General features: G+C 52.2%; 2 protein-coding genes across 8 annotated transcripts in view; one reads left to right on the top strand and one right to left on the bottom strand.

Annotated features, from left to right (window-relative positions):
• CENPM (centromere protein M) overlaps positions 1–6405 on the bottom strand; it is a 37814-nt gene extending 31409 nt beyond the window's left edge. The window contains exon 1 of the mRNA XM_055105396.3: positions 6255–6405. The gene's annotated coding sequence lies outside the window, so the exon portion shown is untranslated. The remainder of the gene's footprint in view (positions 1–6254) is intronic.
• The window catches only part of SEPTIN3 (septin 3), a 39077-nt gene extending 11131 nt beyond the window's left edge, over positions 1–27946 (top strand). Inside the window, exons 1-11 of one of the 7 annotated variants that reach the window (XM_034949032.2) lie at positions 1216–2738; positions 11389–11580; positions 15726–15854; positions 16948–17029; positions 17364–17501; positions 19304–19421; positions 21307–21402; positions 22399–22498; positions 24022–24073; positions 24353–24446; positions 26631–27946. In XM_034949032.2, the coding sequence (XP_034804923.2) occupies positions 1235–2738; positions 11389–11580; positions 15726–15854; positions 16948–17029; positions 17364–17501; positions 19304–19421; positions 21307–21402; positions 22399–22498; positions 24022–24073; positions 24353–24446; positions 26631–26696 (2571 nt within the window). In that variant the 5' untranslated portion in view covers positions 1216–1234 and the 3' untranslated portion in view covers positions 26697–27946. Of the gene's footprint in view, positions 1–1215; positions 6245–6520; positions 6827–11388; positions 11581–15725; positions 15855–16947; positions 17030–17363; positions 17502–19303; positions 19422–21306; positions 21403–22398; positions 22499–24021; positions 24074–24352 lie in introns of those variants that run through there. The other 6 variants (XM_003814640.6, XM_008967410.5, XM_055105393.2 and 3 more) reach the window with 6 other exon arrangements.
• The last annotated feature ends 36 nt before the right edge of the window (positions 27947–27982 follow it).

Raw genomic sequence — 27982 nt, forward strand, 5'->3', positions numbered from 1 at the left:
GAGTCCAGAGTAGCAGGGAGTGGCCCATCTACTAAGACCACAGCCAGAGTCCTGAGCTTCATCCTCGACACCCCTTTGTGCCCACTCCCTACCCTGGGCAGTCCCGCCACTTCTACCCCTGTGCAGTGCAGCCTCCTCCAGCCCCAGCCCTAGCCCTGCCCCTTCCACAGCCCACGGAGCAGAGAGTTTCAACTATGTCCTCATGGGATCCTGGCTTCAATTCTGTTCCCATCTGATCCCTCTGTCACACTGCCCGAGTGGCCGTTCCCACCTACAGATCGGAATGGGTCACATTCCCTGGCCTAAGCTTTGCTGTAGCCTGGCCTGGACCCCAGCTCACCTGCAGCCTTGGCTCTCCCTGCTACATACAGCCTAGGAGCCAGCCCCATGTTGGATTTTCAGAAAGATGCCACACTTTCTCACCTTTGGGCCTTCTGTAGGAATAGCCCCAGCTCAGGTCTAGCCTTTCTACCCCTAATGCTTAGCTTGGTGGAGCCCTGCCTACTTCCTTGCCTGGCATCCCTGGGCATGGCAGCCTCTTCAAGGGCAGGGACCATGGCTTGTTCACCAGATAAGCTCCTTCTGTGAACACTCACTGCCTCTCCATTTCCCAACCTCACCTTCTCCAGGGCTGGCTCTGTTTCTGACTCCAGCACTAGGCCAGCTCAGGGCTCTTTCTTGGTTCTGGGGCTCTAAGCCAAATTGGTCCTCTCTCATCCTGCCACCTGGACACCTGAGCTCCTATGTTGGCTGCTGTGGGTGGGAACCCACAGCCCTTTGGTTCTTTCTGGAAGAGAAAGGGAGACGTCTCCAGTAAGCACTGCCCTCCTCTGGAGTCCCTGAACATGTATGTGACCTCCATAGAGCTGTCCACAGAGACAGGGGCCACACTCAGGCCCAGGCAAAGGGAGACGTAAGCCCAGCCTGAGATTCCCCATGCTGGAGGCAGACCGCTCACTGGACGTGCCCACCCCACTGTGTGGTGGCTGGCCGGGGTGGGGTAGGTATGAGGTACAGATCGGTCTGCAGCAGGTAGGAGCCGTAGGAGGACAGGAGGAAGTTACATGCATCCTCCACTAAGGACTGGACAGTCCCCAGAACCAGGCCCCTTCAGACCCGGCATGCTCAGCTGCTGGTCAGGAAGGGGAGAGCTGAGACCTCCAGGCCTGAGCTCCTCACCCCTGCCTGGCCTCTTCTCTCTGTTGATTGCCTCAGGGAAAGACAAACGACCTGGATGGACCACGACTTTGCTCCTGCTCCTCCAGAGATGCAGTCGCATGGAGCTCCAGGCCCGGGAACCTCCTTCTCCCATAGCCATGTGCTGGGGCGCCCTATCCGCCCCTCGAGACTCCCTGGAGGAGGGTCCCCCCTCACCCCCGTCCTCAGGAAGACCATCCATCTGGATACCTTCCCCCAAAGCCATATCCCACAGACCTCCAGCCGGCTGGGCCTTGGAGCCAGGACCCGGAGTGTGCCCCCACAGGAGACGGGCATCGCTCTGGGGGCTTCCTTGAGCCCCCTGCCCACCAGCAGCCTTGTACCCAGGAAGCTCAGCTCCATCTCCTTGACTCTCCGTCAGAACAGCCAGGCACGGTCCCTGGATCGCCCACTTTCTCACTGGGAAGAGTTGCCTACCCCAGGAAAGAAGGCTGCTCCCCATGAAGGAGGGAGGGTGTCCTCGCCAGGCTCGCCACCTGTGACCCTAGTGCCAGGGGGCAGGGTCCACTCTGAGGGCCCAGGGAACCCAGGTCTGACCAAATCCAACAGGATGCTTGCCACGGAGAAGCCCCTGGTGAGTTCCTACCTAGCCTTACCTTTCCAATCCCAGTTAGCCCAGAGTGCACCAGTCCTTGCAGAGCCAGGCTCGTTGGGCCAGGGGCACCTTGTCTCAGTGACTGACCACATGCCTACCAGAGCTTCTCCAGGAAAAGGCAAGCCCCGGGCCAGGGGGATCCCCAGACCCCGGGGGCGTCTCCAAAGGGCCAACACGGCTGTGAATTTGACTGCAATGGACACAAGGACAGACGCAGCCAGACATTTAGCCACAATGGCCACCAACAGACCTAGCTTGGCTATCAATTTAGCCACACCAAACACATCCCAACTGGACACAGGCACAGAGTTCCCTGCTCTGGATATCAAGCTGGGCACAGCCAGAGACTTGTCTTCGGTAGGGACAGTCAAGTCAGGCAAAACCGTGAACTTGGCTACAGCAGGCACAATCAAGCCGGGCACAGCCATGAATCTGACTACAGTTGGGACAACCAAGCCAGGGATGGTCATGGATTTGATAGCCTCAGAACCAGACAAGCTGGGCAAAGCCATGGCTACAAGAAGCACAGCCAAACCAGATATGACCACAGAGGGTATAGCCATGGATTCAGCAACATCAGACCCAGTCAAGCCGGACACAATCACAGCTACAGTGGGCACCAGTAGGTTGGAAACAGCCATGGCTTTGGCCAGAGTGAACAGAGCCAAGCTGGGCACGGCTAAGAATTCTCTTGCTTTGGACACAAGCAGGATGGGCACAGCTGTGGGTTCAGTTGTGCCAGTAACCCCAGACCCAGCCACTGGGAAGACCACACTGGGCAGTGTTAATAACCTAACCATATCAGACGTTGCTACATGCCTGCTAATGCCAAGCAGATCCACAGACCCAGCCCTGGACAACACTAATGCTGCCATGGACAGAGCCACAGAGCCTGCCTCACTGGACCTGGCCACAGAATACAAAGGTAAATGCAGAAACTTGGTTGGGGATGGACTAGGCTGCCGGGAGGGGGAGGTGTGTGAGCTTGGAGATGGATCATGCTTGCATGGGTTGAGAAAGGGAGGAAGGACTCTAAGGTCAGGGTTGAATGGGTTGGGAGAAAAGGAAATGGGGGTTGTAGGGCCAGACATAGGGACTGTACCCTGAGCTGGGTTCTAACCTGCCAGTCTGAGGTCAGGCTGAGGGGAACTATCAGAAAGAAGGTTTTGGCCAGGTGTGGTGGCTCATACCTGTAATCCCAGCACTCTGGGAGGCTGAGATGGGAGGATTGCTTGAGTGCAGGAGTTCAAGACCAGCCTGAGAAAAATGGTGAGACTGTCTGTACAAAAAATAAAAAATAAGGGGCTGGGCACGGTGGCTCACGCCTGTAATCCCAGCACTTTGGGATCTGCCCAAGGCGGGCAGATCACGAGGTCAGGAGATTGAGACCATCCTGGCTAACACGGTGAAACCCCGTCTCTACTAAAAATACAAAAAAAAAAAAAAAATTAGCCGGACGTGGTGGCGGGTGCCTGTAGTTCCAGCTACTTGGGAGGCTGAGGCAGGAGAATGGCGTGAACCCGGGAGGTGGAGCTTGCAATGAGCCGAGATCACACCACTGCACTCCAGCCTGGGTGACAGAGTGAGACTCCGTCTCAAAAAAATAAAAAAATTAAAAAATTAAAAAAAAGGGTTGGGCACAGTGGCGCACACCTGTAATCCCAAAATTTTGGGAGGCCAAGGCGGGTGGATCACTTGTGGTCAGGAGTTCAAGACTAGCCTGGCCAACATGGTGATACCCCGTCTCTACTAAAAATACAAAAGTTAGCCAGGTGTGGTGGCACATGCCTGTAGTCCCAGCTACTTGGGAGGCTGAGGCATGAGAAGCACTTGAACCTGGGAGGCAGAGGCTGCAGTGAGCCAAGATTGTGCCACTGCACTCCAGCCTGGTGACAGAGTAAGACTCTGTCTCAAAAAATAAAATAAGATAAAATAAAATAAAAAATTAGCAGGGCATGGTGGCATGCATCTGTGGTCCCAGCTACTGGGGAGGCTGAGGTGGGAGAATTGCTTGAGCCCAGGAAGTCGAGGCTGCAGTGAACCATGATTGTGCCACTGCACTCTAGCCTGGGTGACAGAGCAAGACCCTGTCTCAAAAAAAAAAAAAGAAAAAGAAAAAGAAAGGTTAACAGGGGTAACTTGTGGAGGAGCAATTATGGTGAGTCCTCCTTTTAGCATCTCCTGGGGTTGTTTGTTTCCTGAAGACCTGGAATAATCAGGTGATCAATAGGTGTGTCCACCTTTAAAAGCAGTGGCTCACACCTGTAATCCCAGCACTCTGGGAGGCTAAGGCGGGTGGATCACGAGGTGAGTTGTTCAAGACTAGCCTGGCCAGGCCAGGCGTGGTGGCTCACACCTATAATCCCAGAACTTTGGGAGGCCGAGACAGGTGGATCACGAGGTCAGGAGATCAAGACCATCCTGGCTAACAAGGTGAAACCCCGTCTCTACTAAAAATACAAACATTAGCCGGGTGTGGTGGTGGGTGCCTGTAGTCCCAGCTACTTGGGAGGCTGAGGCAGGAGAATGGCGTGAACCCGGGAGGCAGAGCTTGCAGTGAGCCGAGATTGCGCCACTGCAATCCAGCCTGGGTGACAGAGTGAGACTCCGTCTCAAAAAAAAAAAAAAAAAAAAAACTAGCCTGGCCAACGTGATGAAACCCCGTCTCTACTAAAAAATACAAAAAATTAGCCAGGTGTGTAGGCTGAGACAGAGAATTGCTTGAACCCGGGAGGCGGAGGTTGCAGTGAGCTGAGATTGCGTCACTGCACTCCAGCCTGAGCGACAGAGCGAGACTCCGTCTCAAAAAAAAAAAAAAAAGCAAGCCTCCTACCTCCTACGTGAAAATACTGACTAGCGCTTTAGGAAGTTGTGATTTGTCTAATAGGTAGTCTCTGCAGCCTCCTCTGGATGTGAGATAATGACCTCACTCGAGACTTTCCAAATCCATTTACGCTCAGCCTTTTAGGAAGGTATCTGTTGCTTAAAAGTTGTCTTACCTGAATGTCTCTTTCTTGGTCCCCCACCCCCAGCCCTTTAATCCTGAAAGGTAAGTTGGAGCCTTGTATATATGGAAGTCCTACACATAACTCTAAATAGGGCAACCCAAGGGCTGGACATTCATTTGGTCTTAGAAAGCCTGTGACATGCCTAAAGTCACACCAAAGCTGGCTGGTGGCAGTAAGCTGATTGGAATCCAGATTGTTAAAATCTCTACTTTGGGCAGCCTCATTCCCAACATTTCAAGGGCTCAGAGTTTCTGGGTCTGGAAAGGTGCCTAGAAGGCATCCAATCTAATGCCTGAATTGAGTTGTTAGATTGTCAGACCCCTTTCCCTCCACCCCACACACTCAGTCTGGGCACCTCACCTAAATTCTGGTCTTCACTTCTCCCTACGAGATCTCAGCTCTCCCTCCATCTGCAGCCCAGCCCTGTCTCCTGAAGTGCAGATGTGGGCAGCCAGCAGCCTGCTAGGCTTATCTACCCGGATGTCTCGCGGGCATGTCCAGAGGTAGCCCTTTTCTTCTTGAACTGACTCCTGCCTCCCTGATCTCACTCTCTCAGCTGTAGGCATTGCCTACCTTCTATCAGGTGCCTAGAAACCCGGGTATCCTCTTCTTCCTCATCTCTCTCTTGCCATCTCATCCAGTCTACTTCCCACCTTGTTGGTTTACCTCCTCAGTACTCAACTATCTGGCTGGCTGTCCCCTCCCCTCCATCCTTCTGCCCCTGTGAGGCCACCTCCCACCCACCAGCTTGTTCCCTGTCCACACACAACTGCTGCAACGACTCACATATTGAATGGCAGCACTTTCGGCTTAATATTCGTCAGTGACTCACCATTACCTTCCATTAAAGTCCAGCTTCCAAGGCTGCGTGCGGACTTCTCCAGCCTCTTATTTAGCTCTACACACCTGTCTGGAATTTTCTCTGCTTCAGCGACACCAAGGACTCTGGGCTGTCCACCAGCACCACGCAGCTCTCACCTCTGGAGACCCTCACCTCTGCTGTCCTCTCTCTGCAGAATACCTCTCCCTTTCCATTCTTCCCTTCCACTCCCATTTGCCTTTCCATCTGGCCCTCATCTCCTCCAAGAAGTCTTCCAAGCCCCCTCTCCCCAGGGTGCCCACCTGCCTGCACCCTCAGTTCCCTGTGTGCACCCCGGCCCCTGCATTAGGACATTCCATCTTCCTGTCTCCTCCACTAGACCCAGAACCTTCGAGGGGAGGGATGGTTGTCCTCACCCCTGTGAGGCAATATGCTGTCCATTGGTATCCACTGAATGCGTGAAATTTTTTTCTAATGGGCAAACTGAGGCTCAGGGAAGTTCCTGTCTGGCTCAAGGTTATTGGTTCATCATTCTGGAGCAGGGCCTGGAACCCGGGCCCCTGACTCGGCTCTACAGGCACCCGCGCAACACCCCAGCCCCTGCGTGACTCACGCGCGCTCACGGCCGCCCGCAGCTGCCACTGGTCCCCTGCGCCCCCCCGCCCGTCTCCGCCGCAGCCCAGTGGGTAAGGGGCGGGGAGCAGGTCCAGCGGGGAGAGACGGGACTGGGATGCAGGCACCTTTCCGGGCCTGGCACCTGGAGCCCGCGGGGGCGGCTCCTGGACCGCCCGCAGCGTGGACCCGGGACCAGTTCCCGCATGCGGGCGCGGGCGCCGCGGGAAGGGGAGGGGCCCTCGGCGGGGCCGACGGGCGCGCGGTCACGTGGTGCGGGTGGCAGCGGCGGCGGCTGGCGGCGGCGGCGGCAACGGTGCGCGCGGACAGGGGCGGCGCGGCGCCGCGCCGAGCGAGCCGAGGCGAGGTCCCGGGGAGGGCGCGGCGGCGCGGGGCGCAGGGGCGGCGCGGCGGGGCCGCGGGCCGGGCCGGTGGGAGGAGAGCGCGAAGGGGCGAGGCCCGGTTGCAGGGGCCGCTCGGCCCGGGGGAGCCCGCGCCCCGCTCAGCCTTGCAGCCCCGCGCCCGGAGCATCTCCCTGGAGGAACGGAGACAAAGGAGGATTCATGTCCAAAGGTAGGGCGGCCGGCCAGGCCACCGGCACCCGCCAGGAGGAGGCTGCGGCCCCGGCCACCGCGGCTGGAGGCGCTCCTGGGGGAGGGTTTCCGCGCCGAGGAGCCCACGCGCGGTGACAGATGCGCGGACACACGCACACACGGTGGCACCCACCTCGAGAGAGACAATCTTGGAGAGAGGCAGACACAAGACGCGGGGAGACGCAGGGACCCACGGACACGCAAGCAGGGACCCAGATGCGCACAGAAAGCCCCATGCTGGAGTACACCAAGACACGCACACACACACACACCACGCACAGGTGCCAGGGCCATGCCAGCCGGATGAGAGACCTGTGCACTGATACATACGTCCCCTCCCCCCCAACCCCTACAGGCACACGCTGAGACAGGCACCAGCTGGTGGTCTCCAAGGGAACCCGTTGGCCTCCAGAGGACTGGGATGGGGGAAGGGGTGTCCCAGGGCCCTCTGCTCCTGCGAATGGGAAAGGACCGAGAGAGCTTTCGTGATTCCTTTTCCCAGAGCCTAGGGCTGGAACTGGGGTGGGCTGGAATTGCCTTTGTGGGGGGTGGTGGGGTCCTGAAGGCTGCGGGGGGCTGAGGAAGATCCATCTTCAGGGTGGAAGGAAGAGGGGGGGCCTGCACTAAGCAGGTGCTATTTTGGAAAAGTACCCTCCCCCAGCTGCTACCTTCCTAACACAGGGGTGGGGTCCCTGGGCCAGACAAAGCCAAAGCCATTCATTTGCCTGTAAAAGGAAGTGCCAGGGTCTTTGCTTAGCATGGGAATGGAGGGGCTGTTTCTGTGGGGGACTTGGCTGCACCGAGTCAGGTGGATGGTGCCTCTCCCTGGAGCACTGATGGGGCAGGTAGCTTCTGGCAGAGGGTGCTGCAGGCAGATCCCCCTTCTCCAGGGGCCCTAGGAGAGCCAGGAGCTGAGGGGGGCCCCAAGGACCATCTAGCCAGGATGGCAGACTTGAGCTGCACCCTGCTGTGACCCGAGCTCTTCCCCACCCTTGGGGAGCCCCCCTCCAATCCTTGTTGCAGAGGAAGGAGGAGGTCTCAACAATTCTACTCCCTTGACTGTGGCGGAGACAACAGCCATTGCTCACTGGGGGTCAGCTGCTCTGCATGGGGAGAAGCATCTGAGGGAAGAGAAAGGTGATGTGTCTGATACCTGCCTCACTCTGAAGTTCTCATTCACTCATCATTCATTCATTCACTTATTGAGGAGTGCCTGTGGTATGCTGGGTAGACTGGGGCACAGAGATCAATAAGACACGGCCCCGCCCTAAAGAAGGGTGAGAACTAGTACGTATTTGTGCCAGATAATTTACATTCTTCATTCTGTATAACCTTCATAGAAACCCAGCAAGGTAGGTTCTATCCCCAGTTGTCTGAGCAGAAAATGAGGCTCATAAGGGTCACCCAGCCAGGATTCAAGCCTGGGTCACCTGCCCATCTGACGTTGACATGGTGGGAACAGGGGAGTTGTAGGGGCAGAGGATGGAACTACAGAATCCAGCTCCGGAGCAGCATTGGTTCTGTGCCCCAGAGGTCTTTGTTTATTTGTCAGGCACCCTTACCAGACAGGGGGCCCTCAAGGGCAACAACCTTGTCTGGGGTACATAAGTGTCCTTGGAATTTAGCCTAGGGCTTGGCTGGTGTAGACCCCCATTTGACAGCATATGAAATGGCCTAGATGGGATGGAATGAATGAATGAGTGAATGTGATGAGTACCAGAAAATGTGCAGTGGGCACAGAAGAGGGCCATCCACATCAGAAGGCAAAGCAGAGGCTTTCCTGGGAGTAGCAGTGGGGCTGAATGCTGGAGGAGGAGGAGGAGGAGGAGGAGGAGGGAGCCAGGGGTTGGAGGGGGAACAGGATCTTCCAGCAAAGCTTGTGGCACAGTGACCTGCACACATTTACTGTACTTGGGGCTGATGGGTGGCTTGTTAGCATGTGACTGGCATGTCACTGGCATGTGGTGGGGAGGCTGACTTGCCAGCAGGCGCTGTGTACAGTGCACACAGTGGGTGCTCATATGTGCTTGTTGGAGGAATGAAAGTGAGATCTACCAGGTCCTGGTCCTGTAGTGGGCCTGTGGTAGCCCCTAGATGCTGCTTGGGAATCTGGTAGGACCCTCTCTCCATCAGGGTCTATCTTTTGGGAGTGCTCTTTTAGGATGCTGCAGTTGACAGGCCAGGGCGGAGCAGGCCATGGTGAGAGCACACACTTTATAGGAATCTTTACACAACCTCTCATAAGTAAATACAAGGCATACTTTCCAAGTCTGTAAAATGGGGATAAGACCACCCCCCCAAACCATGTGGCTCTATCTTATAACACAGGTTGAGACCAAATGGGCTCAGCTGCAGAGGCATAAGGGGCAATGGAAAGGCCCAGCTTGTGTGAGCAGCTGGGCAGGAAAAATGGGGCATTGGTCCCAGTGCAGGTGTGCTGAGTGGGGCCTGTGAGCCACGTGCAAGAGTGGAGGAGCAGGGCCAGGCTGCTGAGAGTCAGCTGCTGCAGGGCTGGGCCAATCTTGCTGCCATGCGGAGCTGCCTGGCTGGGAACAGCTTCCTGGGAAGCAAGAGAGAGCCATGCCAGGCCCTGGGGAGGTCCTGAGGCTTTGGCAGATTTGGCTGTGCCTGGGAGTGACAGAAGAAAGAACAGTTTCCCATTGGGAGAGAGGGTCTTGCCAGTACCGGTGGAAGGACCAGGTGGAGGGAGATGAGAGTAGGCTCCTGGCTGGGTTTAGGGGTGGGAAGGGAACACTTCTGTCCCCTCTCCCTCCCGCCCATCTGCTGCTCCATCAGGCCTCCCTGTAAGGTTGAGACTCTGCAGGGTGTTAGTCATGAAACATAGGATTCTAGAACGGCAGAGCTGGAAGGTGTCTTCAAGAGCACATGGAGTCCAACAACCATGCTTGTGTAACTGGCATCTGGGGACACCTTCCTTTAACCAGTGCTTTCACATGTACTGTTTCATTTCCCCTACAGACCTGAAAGGGGCTGGGGCAAAAGGGTCTGGGACTGTAAGATATTGCTCAGTGCCTTTTTTTTTTTTTTTTTTTTGGAGACAGAGTTTGACTCTTTTGCTCAGGCTAGAGTGCAGTGGCACGATCTCGGCTCACTGCAACTCCGCCTTCCGATTTCAAGCAATTCTCCTGCCTCAGCCTCCTGAGTAGCTAGGATTACAGGTGCCTGCCACCATGCCTGGCTAATTTTTGTATTTTTAATAGAGACAGGGTTTCACTATGTTGATCAGGCTGGTCTCGAACTCCTGACCTCATGATCCGCCTGCCTTGGCCTCCCAAAGTGCTGGGATTACAGGCGTGAGCCACCGCGCCCGGCCATTGCTCAGTGCTTCTAAGCATCACGTCTCACGAAAGCTCACCACAGTCTTAGTGATGATCTTTCCATTTTATAGAGGGGGATGCAGGCTCATAGTGGGGAGGTGGTCTTCCCAAGTCCACAAAGCTGAGAAGTAGCAGAGCCAGGCTCTTTCCACTTCACCCCATACCCCAATCGTATGGATGGGGAAATGGAGGTGCTCTATTCTGGAACTGCCCTGGTGGACAGTGGCCTGATAAGGAAACCCACAGATTTCTCCTGTGTATGAACACACCCATGATCCACTAAACTCAGGGGGACGTTTGCCCTTCCTCACTAGGGAGGGGCTGGTTCCTCAGCCTTCTCTTTCATCTGCTATCCACCACTCCAAGAGCACACTGTGTCGTCTTAGGCAAGTGACTGCCCTCATCTGGTTCTCATCCCCTCCCCACTGGTTCCACAGATTCAGAACAATGGCTGGGAGGGTGTCTGGGCTCCTCCAGGTACAGACACCCCTACTCTGCAGTGGTGCTCATGGTACAGAGAGGACATCGAGGCTGGGAGACGAGAGTGGTAGCCACTCTCCAGAGAAGGGTAGCCCTGTTTGCTTCTAAAAGATGAAGCAGCCGAGGTCAGTGACAGTTAATAGATGTTAGTGCAGGATCCTAAAAAGTCTTTGCCCTTTATTTGGGGAGGGAGGCATGACTCAGGTCTGAACAACCCCAGACATTTCTTAGACCAGTGGTTCTCAGCCAGGGCAATGGTGCTTCCCAGGGGACATTTGGTACCACCTAGAGACATTTTGGGTTGTCACAGCCTGGGGGGCTACTAAGATCAGGGGTGCCACTAATCATCCTGTAATGCATGTGACAGCCTCCCACAATAATTACTCAAATGTCATTAGTGCCAAGATGGAGAAGCCCCTGGGTTAGACGCACAGATGTGGGCTTCAGAGCAGTGAGGTGCATTTGAAAGTGCCCAGCAACCAGAGAAGCTGGCACTGGCCCAGATTTTACCTCTGACCTGCTCTGTGTTCTTAGTTTAGTTCTTTCTCCTCCAGGCCTCAGTCTCTTTGTCTATGAAATGAGGGACCTGGACTGGATGATACTAAGATCCCTTCCAGGCCCAACTTTGTATGATTCTGTAGCAAGAGAAAAATACCATGGTTTCCATGTGACCTCTGCCGTCCTCCTGATCACCCCTCCGACCCCTCCCACCTTGGCTCTGCAGGGCTCCCAGAGACCAGGACGGACGCAGCCATGTCAGAGCTGGTGCCTGAGCCCAGGCCTAAGCCAGCGGTGCCCATGAAGCCCATGAGCATCAACTCCAACCTGCTGGGCTACATCGGCATCGACACCATCATCGAGCAGATGCGCAAGAAGACCATGAAGACCGGTTTCGACTTCAACATCATGGTCGTTGGTACGGAAGGCTGTGGGGCTGCTGCAGGCCTGGTGGCGGGCAGCACCAAGGATCCCATTTCTTTCCCCCGAATGGCTGTGACCCTGGCTCTTCTAAGATGAGCTGTTTGTAGAAGGGAGAATTTCACCATGCTGATCACAAAGGCCTGACCCCTGTCTCCCCTTAAGACTAGCTGACCCAGGGGTAGGAGCTTCAGGTGGATGCCAGCCCAGCCCCCCATCACCAGCTCGGTGTACACAGGCAGCCCCTTCACCACTCTGATCCTGCTTTTGGGTTTGTGACATGAGAGAATCAGCAATGTTCTTCCTTACCTCTGAGAGCTGGTGGAAGGATTGGATGAAGGGTGGTCTTATTTCTACTCCTTTGTAGTGCTTTAAAACTTTGAGAGAAGGCCGGGTGTGGTGGCTCACGCCTGTAATCCCAGCACTTTGGGAGGCTGAGGTGGGCAGATCACCTGAGGTCGGGAGTTCGAGACCAGCCTGACCAACATGGAGAAACCCCATCTCTGCTAAAAATACAAAATCAGCCAGGTGTGATGGCGCATGCCTGTAATCGCAGCTACTCGGGAGGCTGAAGCAGGAGAATCGCTCGAACCCGGGAGGTGGAGGTTGCAGTGAGCTGAGATTGCGCCATTGCACTCCAGCCTGGGCAACAAGAGTGAAACTCCGCCTCAAAACAAAAAACAAAAAACAAAAAAAATTTTGAGAGAATTTCCAGGGATTTGGTCACTGAGTAGCATCACTGCGTCACAGAATGTAAGAGTAGGAAGGGGCTGGGCGTGGTGGCTCACGCCTGTAATCCCAGCACTTTGGGAGGCCGAGGTGGGTGGATCACCTGAGGACAGGAGTTTGAGACTAGCCTGACCAACATGGTGAAACCCTGTCTCTATTAAAAATACAAAAAAATTAGCTGGGCATGATGGCACATGCTTGTAATCCCAGCTACTCTGGAGGCTGAGGCAGGAGAATCACTTGAACCTGGGAGGCGGAGGTTGCAGTGAGCTGAGACCGCACCATTGGACCCCAGCCTGGGCAACAAGAGTGAAACTCCATCTCAAAAAAAAAAAAAAAAAAAGAGTAGGAAGGGACCTTTGCCCCGTCTCAGTGAGATGTCCAGTCAGTGCTGAAAAAGGAATCTGGCGTCATCCTTCTGTCCTCTTCCTCCTTCATCCCCCAATCAGTCATCCAGTCCTGTCCATTTTACCTCATACGTATCTCTTACGTCTGCCCACTTCTCTCCTCTCTCTTGCTGCCACCCTATACTGACTTTCTCTCACCTGGCTTGCCGTGGCCACCTGACTCTGTGCTGTCAAAGTGCTGACCTGCAGCAAGATAAGCTCAGCTGGGGCTTGGGCCAGAGTATAAATCATCTGGAAAATCTTGCTATAAAAAGCCTCCACTGAGCTAAACAGTGTGCTCAGTGACAAGGTAGATTTCTCTCCTCAGGCAGACTTCTTATCTCAAGAACCAGTAGCAAATGGGTCAGGGACCCTGGTAGCTGGGCCCCTATGGGCCACACTCGGAGTGGCACCAACCCTCCTAGCTCTCTGTCTCCTTTCCTCTCCAATCCCTTGTCCACCAGTGACCAAATAATCTTCCCACCTTGCAAAACTTATCGAGTCACCCCACTTACTTAAAACTCTGTAATAACTCTCCTTTAACCTCAGGGTAAGTTTAAACTCGTAGACTGTCCTGATTGTACCTCTTCAGCTCATCTCTGAGCACTTCCCATCTAGCATTGTACCCCTCACTCAGAAGAGGCAGTGCTCGTCCATATGCCATGCTCTCTCCTACCCTAGAGCTTTTGCATCTGCTGTTCCCTCTGGCTAGAACTCATGACTCTTTTGAAATCAACCTTCCGGTTTCAGCTTAGTTGCATTTCTCCAGAAGTCTTCCTTAGTCCCAGAGAGACTGGGTTGGATTCCCTTGGCAATGCTGTTTCAATACCCTGTGGCTATTCTCTTTCATAGTGGTTATTGCAACATACTATAATTGTCTGCTTATGTTTTGGTCACTGTCACACTAAGCAGCTCCTTGAGGGTAAGGATCATGTTTTGTTCACCATAGTACCTCCAAATTTTAGGACAACACTTGGCACCTAAGAATAATTAATGAACGAATGCTCTTAGAAAACATCTCAGAGCAAGCATGGCAAATCCAACACCCGTGAGCCACTTCTCTCCCCAGTGGTGTGCATGGCAGACTGCTAGTCAGTCATGGCACGTGTTCAGTGCTGAGCCCAGATGTAGCCTTTTTAACATAATGGTCTAGGTGACTACTACCAGATAATCAGCAGGAATGAGAAATGCACCTTATTTACCATCCCTGGTCTTGTCCAATTTCCTCTCTCCTCACCATCCTATCAGTAAAGAAACCAAGGCATGACTAATCCAAAGGCATTCAGGGAAAACAATGCAGGTGGGTCTGGAACTCTAGGCCCTTGTACCCCAGCATGGTTCTTTTTCTAATATAATCACAAGAATTCACCAGCCCAGTATTTCTTAGATCTTATTGTCCATAGGACTCTTCTGGAAGCCCAGTTAAAATGCAGATTCAGAATCATAGATCTGGGGTGGGGCCTGAGATTCTGCATTTCCTACTAGTGTCCGGGCAATGCCGAGGCTGCTTGTCAATTGCAAGTCTTTCTTGTGGGATTCTTGTACGTGTTGAAGTTTGAGAAGCTCTGCTCAGACCAGTGGGTTTGTTTCTTTTGAGACAGAGTCTCGCTGTGTTGCCCAGGCTGGAGTACAGTTGCGTGATCCCGGCTCACTACAGCCTCCGCCTCCTGGGTTCAAACGATCCTCAGCCTCCTGAGTAGCTAGGACTACAGGCATGTGCCACCATGCCCGGCTAATTTTTGTATTTTTAGTGGAGACAGGGTTTCACCATGTTGGCCAGGCTGGTCTCGAACTCCTGGCCTCAAGTGATCTGCCCGCCTTGGCCTTCCAAAGTGCTGGGATTACAGGCATGAGCCACTGCACCTGGCCTGACCAGTGGTTTTCCCTTTTTTTTTTTTTTTTTTTTTTTTTTTTTGAGACGGAGTCTCGCTCTGTCGCCCAGGCTGGAGCGCAGTGGCGCGATCTCAGCTCACTGCAAGCTCTGCCTCCCAGGTTCATGCCATTCTCCTGCCTCAGCCTCCTGAGTAGCTGGGACTACAGGCGCCTGCCACCACGCCGGGCTAATTTTTTGTATTTTTTTTAGAAGAGACGGTGTTTCACCGTGTTAGCCAGGATGGACTCGATCTCCTCCTGACCTCATGATCCGCCTGTCTCGGCCTCCCAAAGTGCTGGGATTACAGGTGTGAGCCACCGCAAACGGCCTGACCAGTGGTTTTCAAATGTTCTTTAGCTGTGAAACTTTTCCTTGAAATGAAGTCTTCTGCAGATATGCATCTGGAAAACAGGTGAAAGGGAGCCATAGCGAAGGAAGTGGATGCAGGGGCCCTGCCTGCCCAGCCTCCTCCTCCTCTCACAGTGCCCTCTCTGGCATGTGTCTTCACAGGACACTAAGGCTTCTGGGAGCACAATCTAAAAACCACTACACTAGAATAAAGAGTGGATATAGAGCCAAGATGTTATTAGGGTTCGAGTTCCTGGTCTTGCATGTATTAGTTATGTTGCTCTGCACATATTTTGTTAGAAGAGGATTCATCTCTTTAGGACCATCTCAACTGAGGATAAAGATAGTTCTGCTTCAGGATCCACAGGGCTGATATAAAAATGAATTTGGCTAACAAATGTGAATGTACAATATGCACTGTGAGGCAGTATCAGGATGCAAAGTCATTCTATTTTTCCTTTTAGTATCATTAAAAAGTGAAAACCTAAGCAAAAAATGGAATCACAAGAAAACAGAAAACCACGACACTAGACATATGCAGAGGTTGTCCCTTTTCCCAGTGGTCCTGTGGCTCTGGGAAGGAGAGAATATGGAATCCAAGTGATGTTTCCCCAAGGCCCTCTGCAGTAAGCAGGAAGCCATTCCCACCTGCCTGCAATCCCCACTCAGCCTGGCCATCCCCCAGTGAGTGGTCAGACAAGGTGTGGCCTGGATCATGGCTCTAGAATTCTGTAAGCTTATGGGGAAATATTAGGCTCAGGAGGTGGATGCAGAGTCTCCCTACCTCCTCCTCCTGCTTTGCTGTAGGCCAGAGTGGACTGGGCAAATCAACGCTGGTCAACACGCTCTTCAAATCCCAAGTGAGCCGCAAGGCCTCCAGCTGGAACCGGGAGGAGAAGATCCCCAAGACAGTGGAGATCAAAGCTATCGGGCATGGTGAGGACCAGGCAGGGACCCCTATGGGCTTTGTTCAGTGAGTGCCTCTGCTGGAAAGGGGAAAGAATGGGGCTTATTGAAGAATAAGACCAATAAAAGGCAACCTTAAGACAGAACAGACGTGAGCACTTCACTCTGAAGCAAACTCCTTAGACTGCAGGTTCAGGGAAGAGAGAGCAGGGAGCTCGAATGGAAGGAGGTGAGATTTGAGGTGGATGATAAAGTACAGGATTTAGACAGGTAGAAAGAGGTAAGGAGTGGGCAGGTACGGTGGCTCATGCCTGTAATCACAGCACTTCGGGAGGCCAAAGTGGGAGGATCGCTTGAGTCATGGAGTTCGAGACCATCTTGGTCAACACAGTGAAACCCTATCTCTTTTTTTGTTTGTTTGTTGTTTGTTTTTTGAGACGGAGTCTTGCTTTGTCGCCCAGGCTGGAGTGCAGTGGCGCGATCTCGGCTCACTGCAAGCTCCACCTCCCGGGTTCATGCCATTCTCCTGCCTCAGCCTCCTGAGTAGCTGGGACTACAGGCACCCGCCACCACGCCCGGCTAATTTTTTTTGTATTTTTAGTAGAGATGGGGTTTCACTGTGTTAGCCAGGATGGTCTTGATCTCCTGAGCTCGTGATCCGCCTGCCTCGGCCTCCCAAACTGCTGGGATAACAGGCGTGAGCAACCACGCCCGGCCCGAAACCCTGTCTCTTAAAAAAAAAAATTAGCTGTGTATGATGGTGCATACCTGTAGTCCTAGCTATTGGGGAGGCTGAGGCGAGAGCATCACTTGAGCTGCGGAGTTCGAGGCTACAGTGAGCTGTGATTGCACCACTGCACTCTAGCCTGGGTGACAGAGTGAGACCCTGTCTCTTAAAAAAAATAAAAGAAGAAGAAAAAGAAATGAGTACAGAGGGTATTCCAGATTCCAGGTACAGGGAACAGCATAAGCCATGATATCAAGATGGAAAAGACCCTAAATTTGACTTTTCCAATAACTGATCCTGAAGACAAGGCCTGGGTCTCCCTGGCTAGTAGGCTGCCAGGTACCTGGGGTCAGCTGTAGGACTGACCTCTCTGGTACATTTTCTTTTCACCCCCAGTGATAGAGGAAGGCGGTGTCAAAATGAAGCTGACCGTCATCGACACCCCAGGCTTTGGAGACCAAATCAACAATGAAAACTGGTATCTGTCTGCCTCTGAGATCTTTGCCCTAAAGACTCTGCTGGGAAGATACTTACTATGGTGCAGATTCATTCACGTTGAGAACCATCTGCACCCTCCATGCTCTGTAGTTCCCGACAGCCCAGGCCAGGGCCCCTGGGGAGCTCCACCCCTGCTAACTAACCATCCAGGAAAGCCATCGGTGCGGGGGCTGAGGGGGAATCTGGCAGCAGGTATCCTAGGCCCACCAACCAGGGAATGACATGAATGTAAGGAGATTGCTACCAGATCATGCCTAAGCTGAGCCCTAGGTCTTGTTCTTCTGATGCATCTATCTACTTTCCCTCCCCATCAGCTGGGAGCCCATTGAGAAGTACATCAATGAGCAGTACGAGAAGTTCCTGAAGGAGGAGGTCAACATCGCCAGGAAGAAACGCATCCCTGACACTCGTGTCCACTGCTGCCTTTACTTCATCTCTCCCACAGGACACTCGTATGTACCAACCCTACCCCTATTGCCAGGCCCGGTCTGGTTTGTATCATCTGTGCCCATCTGGATTGGATGATCCATACGTTGACTCAGCTAGGCCTCCCTAGCTGAGTCCTAGCCCTTCCAGCCAGGTGGGTTGGTACATAGTCATGGACCATGACCTTGGGATTCCCTAGACTTCCCACGAGGAAGTTTGACTTTCTTGCTAGGAGGTTAAAGCTGTCCAACATCAGCCACCAATATCTGCCCACTGGTGTCCCAGCAGCATGGCACAACTGTATCATCAAAGAGGACTTGGTGAATGTGAGCAGAGGGCACTTCATTTATTCACCAAATACCTGCTTTGGAAAATAATTGGAGTTGGGGGGAGCAGCAAGAAGGGTGAAATAGGGCAGTGCAGGGCTCCTGGATTGGGGCTGGTGTTTGGAGGGTAGGGACCCAGTTGTAGGCATTTAGAAGGTACCAGCCTGGAGTGAGGCATTGTGTGTTCAGAGATGAAGGCCAACCATTGTCATGAAGTACTATCTGATAGGCAGAATAAGACACACACAAGCATGTTGGGAACTCTGATTGTGAGTGACAGGTGGGCCCCATGAAGGAAGTGCTGGGAACAGGCAGAGGATGGAGATCCTAGGGGGCAGGCCAGAAACCTTCCTGCAGAGACCGGGGGAGGGGGGTCCCATAACATTACTAAGCCCAGCTGCTGGGCTAGAGTTAAGCTCTTCAGAGGATGGCACAAGCAAGGTAAGCCCCAAATTTTCTAGGAACCAGGCAGTGATGGTAGGGGGAGAAGAGAGATGAAACAAGACCCCTGGGCTAGACCCAGGAACTCAACAGAAGGCTGGTTTTATCCCTCCCTAGGCTTCGACCCCCTGGTCAGAATGAACCATCAGACAGCCTGACTTAGTGAGTCCCTGAGATTGCAAAATAGAGCCAAGTTGGGGTCTCAGAGCCTGAGGTAGGATGGGGGCATAGACTGTCAGATTGTGGGAAGGGCAAGGCCTCCAGTTTGGCCCTGCAGGACTAACTCGGGGGGCTAGGAGGAGACCTGTCAAGAAGTAGTCTGATAGGCAGAACAAGATGTACACACTAGGCACGGTGGCTCTCGCCTATAATTCCAGCACTTTGGGAAGCCGAGGCAGGAAGATTGCTTGAGTCCAGGAGTTCAAGACCAGCGTGGGCAACATGGCAAGACATTGTCTGTACACAAAATTTAAAAATTAGCCAGACATGGTGGTGCACAACTGTGGTCCCAGCTCCTCTGGAGGCTGAGGTGGGAGGATTGCTTGAGCCCTGGAGGTCAAGGCTGCAGTGAGCCAATGACCATATCACTGCACTCCAGCCTGGGTGACAAAGTGAGACCCTGTCTCAAAAAAAAAAAAAAAAAGACACACACAGTGTTGTTTTTTTTGGTTGTTGTTGTTTGTTTTTTGTTTTTGAGACAGACAAAAAAGGAAAAAAGACACACATGCACAAGGACATATGAGTAGAGACAATAGTCCACAGATGCTCCCAGGAGAAAGAAATCCCTGAGTCAGAAAAGATGTTCTGAAGTGGTGGTTTGAGGGGGGCTTAAAGAGAGGCAGGATCTGCATGGGGACTGAAAAAGAAAAAGGCAGGTGTTGAGGCTGCTCTACAGACGGCAAGGCAGTGGGGCTGTGTCGGAGACGAGAGGTAGCAGCCTCTTGGCCTCAGCCAGATGCCCAGCCCAGTCCTCTTCTCCTGTGGGTGTCCTGGAGTGGTGGTGGTGGCCGAGTTGGGGAGGGCAAGGTGGCTCTGATGATTCTGCCTTTTCTGTGCCCCAGCTTGCGACCTCTGGATCTTGAGTTCATGAAACACCTCAGCAAGGTTGTGAACATCATCCCTGTCATTGCTAAGGCTGACACCATGACCCTGGAGGAGAAGTCTGAATTCAAGCAAAGGGTGAGAAGGCCCCCTGTCTTCTTTTCCTGTTCCCATCCCCTCCTTTCTCTCCGCTGGGTTCAGGCCATCTCCTAGCCGTCATCATTCTGCCTTCACCCCCACCCTCAACCCTCCCCCAATTCTCCACCCCAGCCCCCTTCTTAACCATTCAAGAGGCTGAGGTTGGTGGTATCTGGGGACTATGATGAAGAAAAGATGGCACAGCTCTGGGCTGCCTTCTTCCCACCCTCCAAACCTACCTGTGAAGACCACTGAATACATGTATCACTGTGTACATAAGAAATCACTCCTCCAACGTTAGCCTAATTGAAGGGCTAGGCTAATTAGTGAGTCAACTGGCCACTAGTCCTCACTGGCATCTTCTCTTTTTTTTTTTTTTTTTGGAGTCTCTCTCTGTCGCCCAGGCTGGAGTGCAGTGGCGTGATCTCGGCTCACTGCAAGCTCCGCCTTACGGGTTCACGCCATTCTCCTGCCTCAGCCTCCTGAGTAGCTAGGACTACAGGCTCCCACCACCACGCCTGGCTAATTTTGTTTTTCTCTTTTTAGTAGAGATGGGGTTTCACTGTGTTAGCCAGGATGGTCTCGGCTAGTCTTGATCTCCTGACCTCGTGATCTGCCCGCCTCGGCCTCCCAAAGTGCTGGGATTACAGGCGTGAGCCACCGTGCCCAGCCCTCACTGGCATGTTCTATAAGCTCAGCCCTGTGCTGAATGTACAGGGTTGGGGAGGGGCGATTTGAGAGAAATGAAAAGACAATTGCTGCCTTTAAGAAATTTACAATCCAGTTGGGCGTGGTGGCTCATGCCTGTAATCCCAGCACTTTGGGAGGCAGAGGCGGGTGAATCACGAGGTCAGGAGATCAAGACCATCCTGGCTAACACGGTGAAACCCCGTCTCTACTAAAAATACAAAAAAATTAGCCGGGCGTGGTGGCGGGTGCCTGTAGTCCCAGCTACTCAGGAGGCTGAGGCAGGAGAATGGCATGAACACGGGAGGCGGCGCTTGCAGTGAGCTGAGATCGTGCTACTGTACTCCAGCCTGGGCGACAAAGTGACACTCTATCTCAAAAAAAAAAAAAAAAAAAAGAAACTTACAATTGGCTGGGGGCGGTGGCTCACGCCTGTAATCCCAGCACTTTGGGAGGCCAAGGCGGGTGGATCACCTAAGGTCAGGAGTTCGAGACCAGCCTGGCCAACATGGTGAAACCCCATTTCTACTAAAAATACAAAAATTAGCTGGGCGTGGTGGCATATGCCTGTAATCCCAGCTACTAGGGAGGCTGAGGCAGGAGAATCACTGGAACCCGGGAGGTGGAGGTTGTAGTGAGCCAAGATCGCACCACAGTACTCCAGCCTGGGCAACAGAGCAAGACTCGGTCTCAAACAAACAAACAACAAACAAACAAAACTTATAATCAAATAGAACAATGAAGAGGTCCTGGATGGTTTCCTGGAGAAGGCAAGACTTAAGTCGACCTTGAAAGAGGGCAAACAGTCTCGGAGTAGGGGGAGCCTCACCTTTCTTCCTTCCAATCAGGAATATAACATGCAGGGGTCTGAGCACTCCCCAGTGGGCTCACCTGTGCTGCTTGTGTAAATCCCAGTCTCGCGGACCCTGAGATGAGCAAGCTGGTTGCGAGGCGCCTGGGACCTGAAGTTGCACCTCCTGGCGTCTTCCTCCTCTCAGGCTAGGTTGTAATTGTATAGCTGGGGCTTGCATTTATTCACCATCTTCCTGCTGCTCAGGGTCTCAGAGTTCAGAGATGACTGTGGATTATCCAAGGCTGGATTTGGCTCTCTGACCTCAGCTCACGCACACAGGTGCACACACCCCTCTTTTCCATTACCCTGACACTTGACTACCTTGTTTCTTCTCCTCGCCTCTAGGTTCGCAAGGAGCTTGAAGTAAATGGCATTGAATTCTACCCCCAGAAGGAATTTGATGAGGATTTGGAGGATAAGACGGAGAATGACAAAATCAGGGTGGGTGCCTGGGGCACTGCTCCTCCACTGATGCCCCCTTGCGACCTCTGGGATGTGTATTGTGCACGTCCTCTGTCTTTTCCCTTTCTGTACTCCCCCCAACCTTGCCTGACCCAGACCAGAAGTGACATAGGGGGATGGGGAGGACTATGGCCCTGGACTGTGAACCCACAGAAGGGCTCCCTGTACCCAGAAAGCCTTCTATCCCCAGACCACATAAAAGCCTCCTTTTCCCCCACAAGGTCTGGCAAAAACAGTATATGGGGTGATGGGAGGGGCAGCAGGCAGGAAGAGCATCAGGCTGGGGTCCAGGAGGATCTATGCTGTGGTCAGACCCTGCCTTAGTTTCCCCTCTATGAAATGCAGGGGTTAGACTAAGTGAGTGGCTTATAGGCTTCCCCCACCTAGAATAACTTAAAAAAATTAAATTGGCTGGGCGTGGTGACTCATGCCTGTATCCCAGCACTTTGGGAGGCCTAGGTGGGAGAATCGCTTGAGCCCAGGAGTTCACGACCAGCCTGGGCAACATGGCAAAAACTTATCTCTACAAAACCTGCAAAAATTAGCCAGGCATGGTGGCGCATGCCTGTAATCCCAGCTACTCGGGAGGCTGAGGCAGGAGAATTGCTTGAAGCCAGCAGGTGGAGGTTGCAGTGAGTTGACATCGTGCCATTGCACTCCAGCCTGGGCAACAAGAGTGAACTCTGTCTCAAAAAAGAAAGTACAAAGCGCTCTGCAGCTGAAGGAGAGCTGATTCCTGAGGTTAACCAGCGAGGCAGAGGTACAATTGGGACTAGACCCAGGACTCTTGAATCTCAGTCGGGTGCTCTTTTCAAGAGACTGAGCCTTGCCCTTGCCATCAGTAGTATCTCTGAATGAGCATCAGAAGTGTGTGGTTCAAGGCTAGAGGACCATATGCCATCCTGCTCCTGAATGTCCAGGTTGTTGGAGGATGACGGTGCACATGTGTCTGGTTTGTGTTTCTGCCCCGTACAGCAGGAGAGCATGCCTTTTGCTGTGGTGGGAAGTGACAAGGAGTACCAAGTGAATGGCAAGAGGGTCCTCGGCCGAAAAACTCCATGGGGGATCATCGAAGGTAATTCACTGCATCTTCTGGAAGAACTGGTTGCTGATCAGTTATCCAGTCACCATTTATTAAGCATCTGTAGATCAAGGCACTGTCTCAGGACATATGAAATGAATGTCAGCCAGATTCTGCCCATAAGGAGCTTACAGTCTCATTGAGAAGACAATGCTCACAGGCAGGAGTAACAAGAGACTGATTTAGCACCTGACTGGGTGGCACTGACTTAGCGCATCAAAGGAGTTCAGAACATGGAGAGATTAGTAAGGCCTGGAAAAACTGGAGAAAGGTTTTCATAGGAAGGGGGATGTGATCTGACAAACTGCCGGAGGGTTGTTCAGGTGTTGCCATTTCCATTTTATTATGAATGGATGTGACCCTGGGCGGGTCTTGATGATTCTGAAAGTGGTCAAAGAATCACTTTAATGATTTCATTCAATATGATAACCCTATGAAGGGAGGAGAGCGGGTGCTCCTGTTCTCAGAGTATAAGCTACCAAAGCACCGGAAGCTCAGGTTAAAAGCCTTGTCCAAAGCACATAACTTGTTAGTGGTGAAACTTGATTTCAGACTCAGATTTTTTTTTTTTTGAGACGGAGTCTCACTCTGTCATCCAGGCTGGAGTGCAGTGGCGCAATCTCAGCTCACTGCAACCTCTGCCTCCCAGGTTCAAGTAATTCTTCTGCCTTAGCCTCCCAAGTATCTGGGACTACAGGTGCGGACCCCGATTTTTGTATTTTTTATTTAGCCCAAAAATTAGCCCAGCTAATTTTTGTATTTTTCGTAGAGATGGAGTTTTGTCATGTTGGTCAGGCTGGTCTTGAACTCCTGACCTCAGGTGATCCATCTGCCTTGGCCTCCCAAAGTGCTGGGATTACAGGTGTGAACCACCATGCCTGGCGATTTTATTTTTATTTTTAATAGAGGTGGGGTCTCACTATGTTACCCAGGCTGATCTCAAACTCCTGGGCTCCAGTAATCCTCCTACCTTGGCCTCCCAAAGTGCTGGGATTACAGGCATGAGCCACAGTGCCTGGCCCCATGTCTTAATCCTCATTCTGTTCCAACAGTGCTTGGCCAATGATTTGCAAATACTAGGTATTCAATATATGTTGAATTGGATTTGTCATGTAGTGCATGACCTTTTTAAAATGGCTCAATTATTATTTTCTCTGTGTTACTTCCAACCGGATTATAAGCTTCTGAAGAATGGGAAGTGTATCTTAGGCCTTGGCCAGTTTCTCAGCCTTGGTATTAGTTTTCTCTTCTATAAAATGGTAAAAATTATAGTCCCTCTTGGCTATTATGCCACAGCGTCTAGAAGGATGTCGTGCCCATTGTAGCTGCTTAATATTTGTTCAATGAATCAAATCCAGTACACCCAAGTGAGCAAATCTCTGGAAGGGTTACAAAAAATGACCTGTCCCATAGCTTTCTCCTAAATGCCTCCGTGACCCAAACAGAAGCTCACCTCCTGGGTGTTGCTGTATTAATGAACTGACTACCTGTTTTGCTTTGTTTTGTTTTGTTCATAGTGGAAAACCTCAACCACTGTGAGTTTGCCCTGCTTCGAGACTTTGTCATCAGGTAAGATGTCTCCCCTCCAGCTGTCCAGACAGCAGGTTGAATTATTTGGGGTCAGGGTCTATCTGTTCAGATTCACCTCCTGCATCTCCAGGTCTCTCTGACAGAGCTTTCTGCCCCAGTTCCAGCTCCTGTTGCAAAATGGAACGTGCTGTAGAAGAATCCTTAGCTCCTGGGAGTGGGTCCCATTCACTGGGTCCAGTCCCTCGAAGTGATGTGTGTCACCGCCTCCTCTTCCTGCCCCTAATTGCAGCCCTCTTCTTCTCACCCTGTGTCCTCTAGGACCCACCTCCAGGACCTCAAGGAAGTGACACACAACATCCACTATGAGACTTACAGGGCCAAGCGGCTCAATGACAATGGAGGCCTCCCTCCGGTGAGCGTGGACACAGAGGAAAGCCACGACAGTAACCCATGACGACCACTTCTCTGTGTCATCACACATACCCACTTCACACACACACATCCCAAATACCACCACCAACCACCTTCTTCCTCTCAACTCTGTCCCACAGGCCTGTCTGGTATTTGTGGAGCATCTTGTCTGTGTGTGTGTGTGTGTGTGTGTGTGTGTGTGTGTGTGTCAGAGAGAGAGTGAGAGAGCCTGTGTGTGTGCATGCAGGGGTGAGGTATTTTCACTGCCCTCCCTGGAGAGTCCCTTGTAAGTTTGGCTCCTCCATGCCTGTCCATTATCTGTCTCCTTTCCTTGTGTCCCAAAACAAAGCTGTTTGCCTCACTCAGGAGATCTGGGGGAGGTTTCATTTAAAAGTGTTGGGAGCAGGTGAGCCACAGGCAACTCTTCTCTCGGAACCTGCACACAAACTGGGGCTATAGAGATTCTCCAAGGACAGATGGCAGTGGAGCTAGACCTGAGTAGGGGGCAGGGAGTTCAGGACAACCCTCCTGTAAGTTGGGGGTGGTCTGGGGGTAAGGCTGGGGCTTCCTGGGAAAAGGAAGGCCATGAGAAGGCAGAGAAGTAGGCCAGAGCTGGGTTCTTGCAGAAAGCATCAGTGCCTACAAATGGAGCTCCACCCTTCAGTCTGTGTCGTGTTCAGTGTCACAAAGCTACCACCGGTCACCAGAGCCTACTGCTGCTCTCCACTCAACTGGCCTCTGCTGCCAGGCCACTGCCTGTCTCTGCTTCCGACTTTGTCTTCTTTCTCCCTCTCCCTCCTTCCCTCATATATTGCTTTCTCTCCCTCTCCTGCCTGTCTCTGACATCTCTCACTTCCTTTTAGATGAATCTACTTTAGGTTCATTCCTATATTTAGCATTTATGCCCAGTCTACTTCCAGAAATGACTTTAGACTGCCTTCACATAAAATCACAAAACTACAGGACAGTACAAACAGATTGCCAGAGAAATTTGGGTCAAAGAAAGGAATAGGAAAGAAAGTTTCTGTAGTCAAGCACCGGAACAGGCCCTGAGCTCATAGGCAGCCAATGTAAAGAGGGAAACACAGTGAGTTATGCAGTTCCCAGTGTCCAGTTAAAGGAAGCACACATGCTAGTCATGTGAGACAACCTTTTATTGGGACATCAGGTTCTAGAACTAATTCTAAAGAAGTATCAGAAACAATATACATAATTTGTCTTTCTTAGTAATTTGGCTTCAAAGACAAATTTTTGACCACACCTCCGTTTTCTCCGTCAGACTTCTCTCCCTTCTAAGCAGGTTTCTCTGTTGCTCCATTTGCTTCATACATACTTGACCTCTCTTTTCTATTCCCCATCACTTTTGTGCTGAAGCTAATTATATTTATGTCTGTCTTTCTCTACTTTTCCCTAATTCCCTCTCCTCCTGACTCCTGTAGACATTCCCAATGATACCCACCGTCATACATTTAGGCTTTTCTTGCCTTTCCCTGAAGCCCTGTATTTATTAATGCATATATTTCCCCTGCTTGTTGTACAAGTAAGTTACTCTTTTCCTTTAATCTGTAAGATTCATGAAATTCGGGGCCAGGGAAACAGTTTAGCCTTAGGGAAGGGAAAACACCAAGTGAAACTGTTTACAATAACCTCATACAACCTTCTGTCCCATCTCCTGGTTCAGCCTAGGTGTTTCACTGGTCCTCTATGAATCCCAGCACTTATAATCCCAGTCTTTTATCACTCAGGTGCTAGGGAAAAAAACATAGACTCAAGACCCAAGATTCAATGGACCAGGAGAAAGGGGGGCGGTGATCAGGTCACCAGTGACCCCAACCTATGGTCTCGGTCTTCCCTGGAGGCTGCCAACCCAGCCCTCATCCTCCCTTGCTCACAAAGTTACAGGGTAGGCACCTGTCAGGACAGAACAGCAGCAGCGCTACAGCCCAGAGGTTATACATTTCAACAGAACAGGGATCCTTGGCTATTGTAGAAGCAGTCCTGTATGGAGACCTTGGACCAGCAGGGGAAGATCTATGGGCATGGGAGGTGGGCGTTGGAAAGGCTGAGTAGGAATGGTGCCTGGCACCCCTGAACCATGATCTCAGCCTCCCTGGAGAAGGTATTTTATATGTCTGCTGCCAGCTGCTGGTCTCCACACCCTCAACCGTTCTCAACCCCCCTGCAGGGAGAAGGCCTCCTGGGCACTGTCCTTCCACCTGTGCCAGCCACCCCCTGCCCCACTGCTGAATGAAGGCCATTTCAAGCGCTGCTTCTCCCTCCATTCCTCTCAGCTGTTATTGCTGCAGGGCCAAGCCCTTTTTAGTGCTGTGCTCATCCAGCTCACCACCACAGCCCCTCTCAGCCCTCAGTAGGTGGGAGGGGCCAGCTGCCTCTTTAGACCAGTTGCATCCTCCATTTATCCAAACCACTCCTCTCCTCCCAGTGGAGTGGGGTTCTGCCAGCACAGCCCTACTGCATCATCTGCGTCAGCCGGTCCTAGCCCATCTGCAGGGTGAAAGAACTCATCAAGAGCTCCTTCTGCCCTTGTAAGCCCATCCCAGCTACTTGTAACCATCTCTAAGGGCAATGGCATTGCTCCCTACCCATTCATCTGCATGAGCTACTCTTGGCTTCCTTAAAGGGTCAAGAAAGCAATTTTTCTGCTTACTAGATTCATTGAGATCAGCTGTGTGAGCCCCAAAGTGGGACAAGGGTGTCTCCTTCATTATTTAAAGGTATTCATGAGGGTGGGTCACTACAGATGTTGGGGAGCAAGGGCTAGGATCACTTTTTAAAAAATCACCACTTGTGGCTGGCCCAGAGTGCAGTTGTACATCCTCCCCACCTCATAACGCAGCCACTGAGGAAGAGTGGTTTTCCTAAGAAGACATTGCTGGAGTTGACTTTCTTCTGTCCAAACAAACAAAAACTAAACACACACACAAACCCCCAGAAACCCACAATATGTACACGCTAAGGAAAAACTAGCACCCTTCTGTCCACTCAGCAATAAGAGGGATCTCTTCCCACCTACCCTACCTACTCCTACCCCCAACCCCCTTCCCCATTAATGTGAGTAATGAATTAGCCTGACCACAGGTGGTCACTGTAGGCTAATGGAAAATACCCAAGGGAGGGCAAAGCCCCCCATCAGATGCATGAATGTTTGCGAATGTTGACTGCCACTGCCCCACACACTGTGTCTTTATAGAATTCCCCTTTGCCCACCCTCTTCCTGTCTCCACCTGGACACAACTTGCTCAAAGGCTGGTGACTTGTGGGCCATTCATCTACAACCAAGTCCTGATGGAGCAAGAGGCCCACGCCTAGGGGATGCAAGAACAACCCGTTTCTTAAATGTTACCAGTCCCAGCCAATCTTATGGTGACATTACAGTTAAATTTCCCAATTGAAAACAAGCAAACAGACACTCAAACTGGTCCTGTAATTGTTGCTAGACTTTATGTGTTGTACAACTAAACATTGCTGTTTGAACAGTAACTGCCTGGCCTGTCTTATTTGTGCTCCTTGACCAAA

The sequence above is a fragment of the Pan paniscus genome, chromosome 23 (genome assembly GCF_029289425.2).
Source record: "Pan paniscus chromosome 23, NHGRI_mPanPan1-v2.0_pri, whole genome shotgun sequence".
In the NCBI taxonomy this organism is placed as follows: Eukaryota; Metazoa; Chordata; class Mammalia; order Primates; family Hominidae; genus Pan; species Pan paniscus.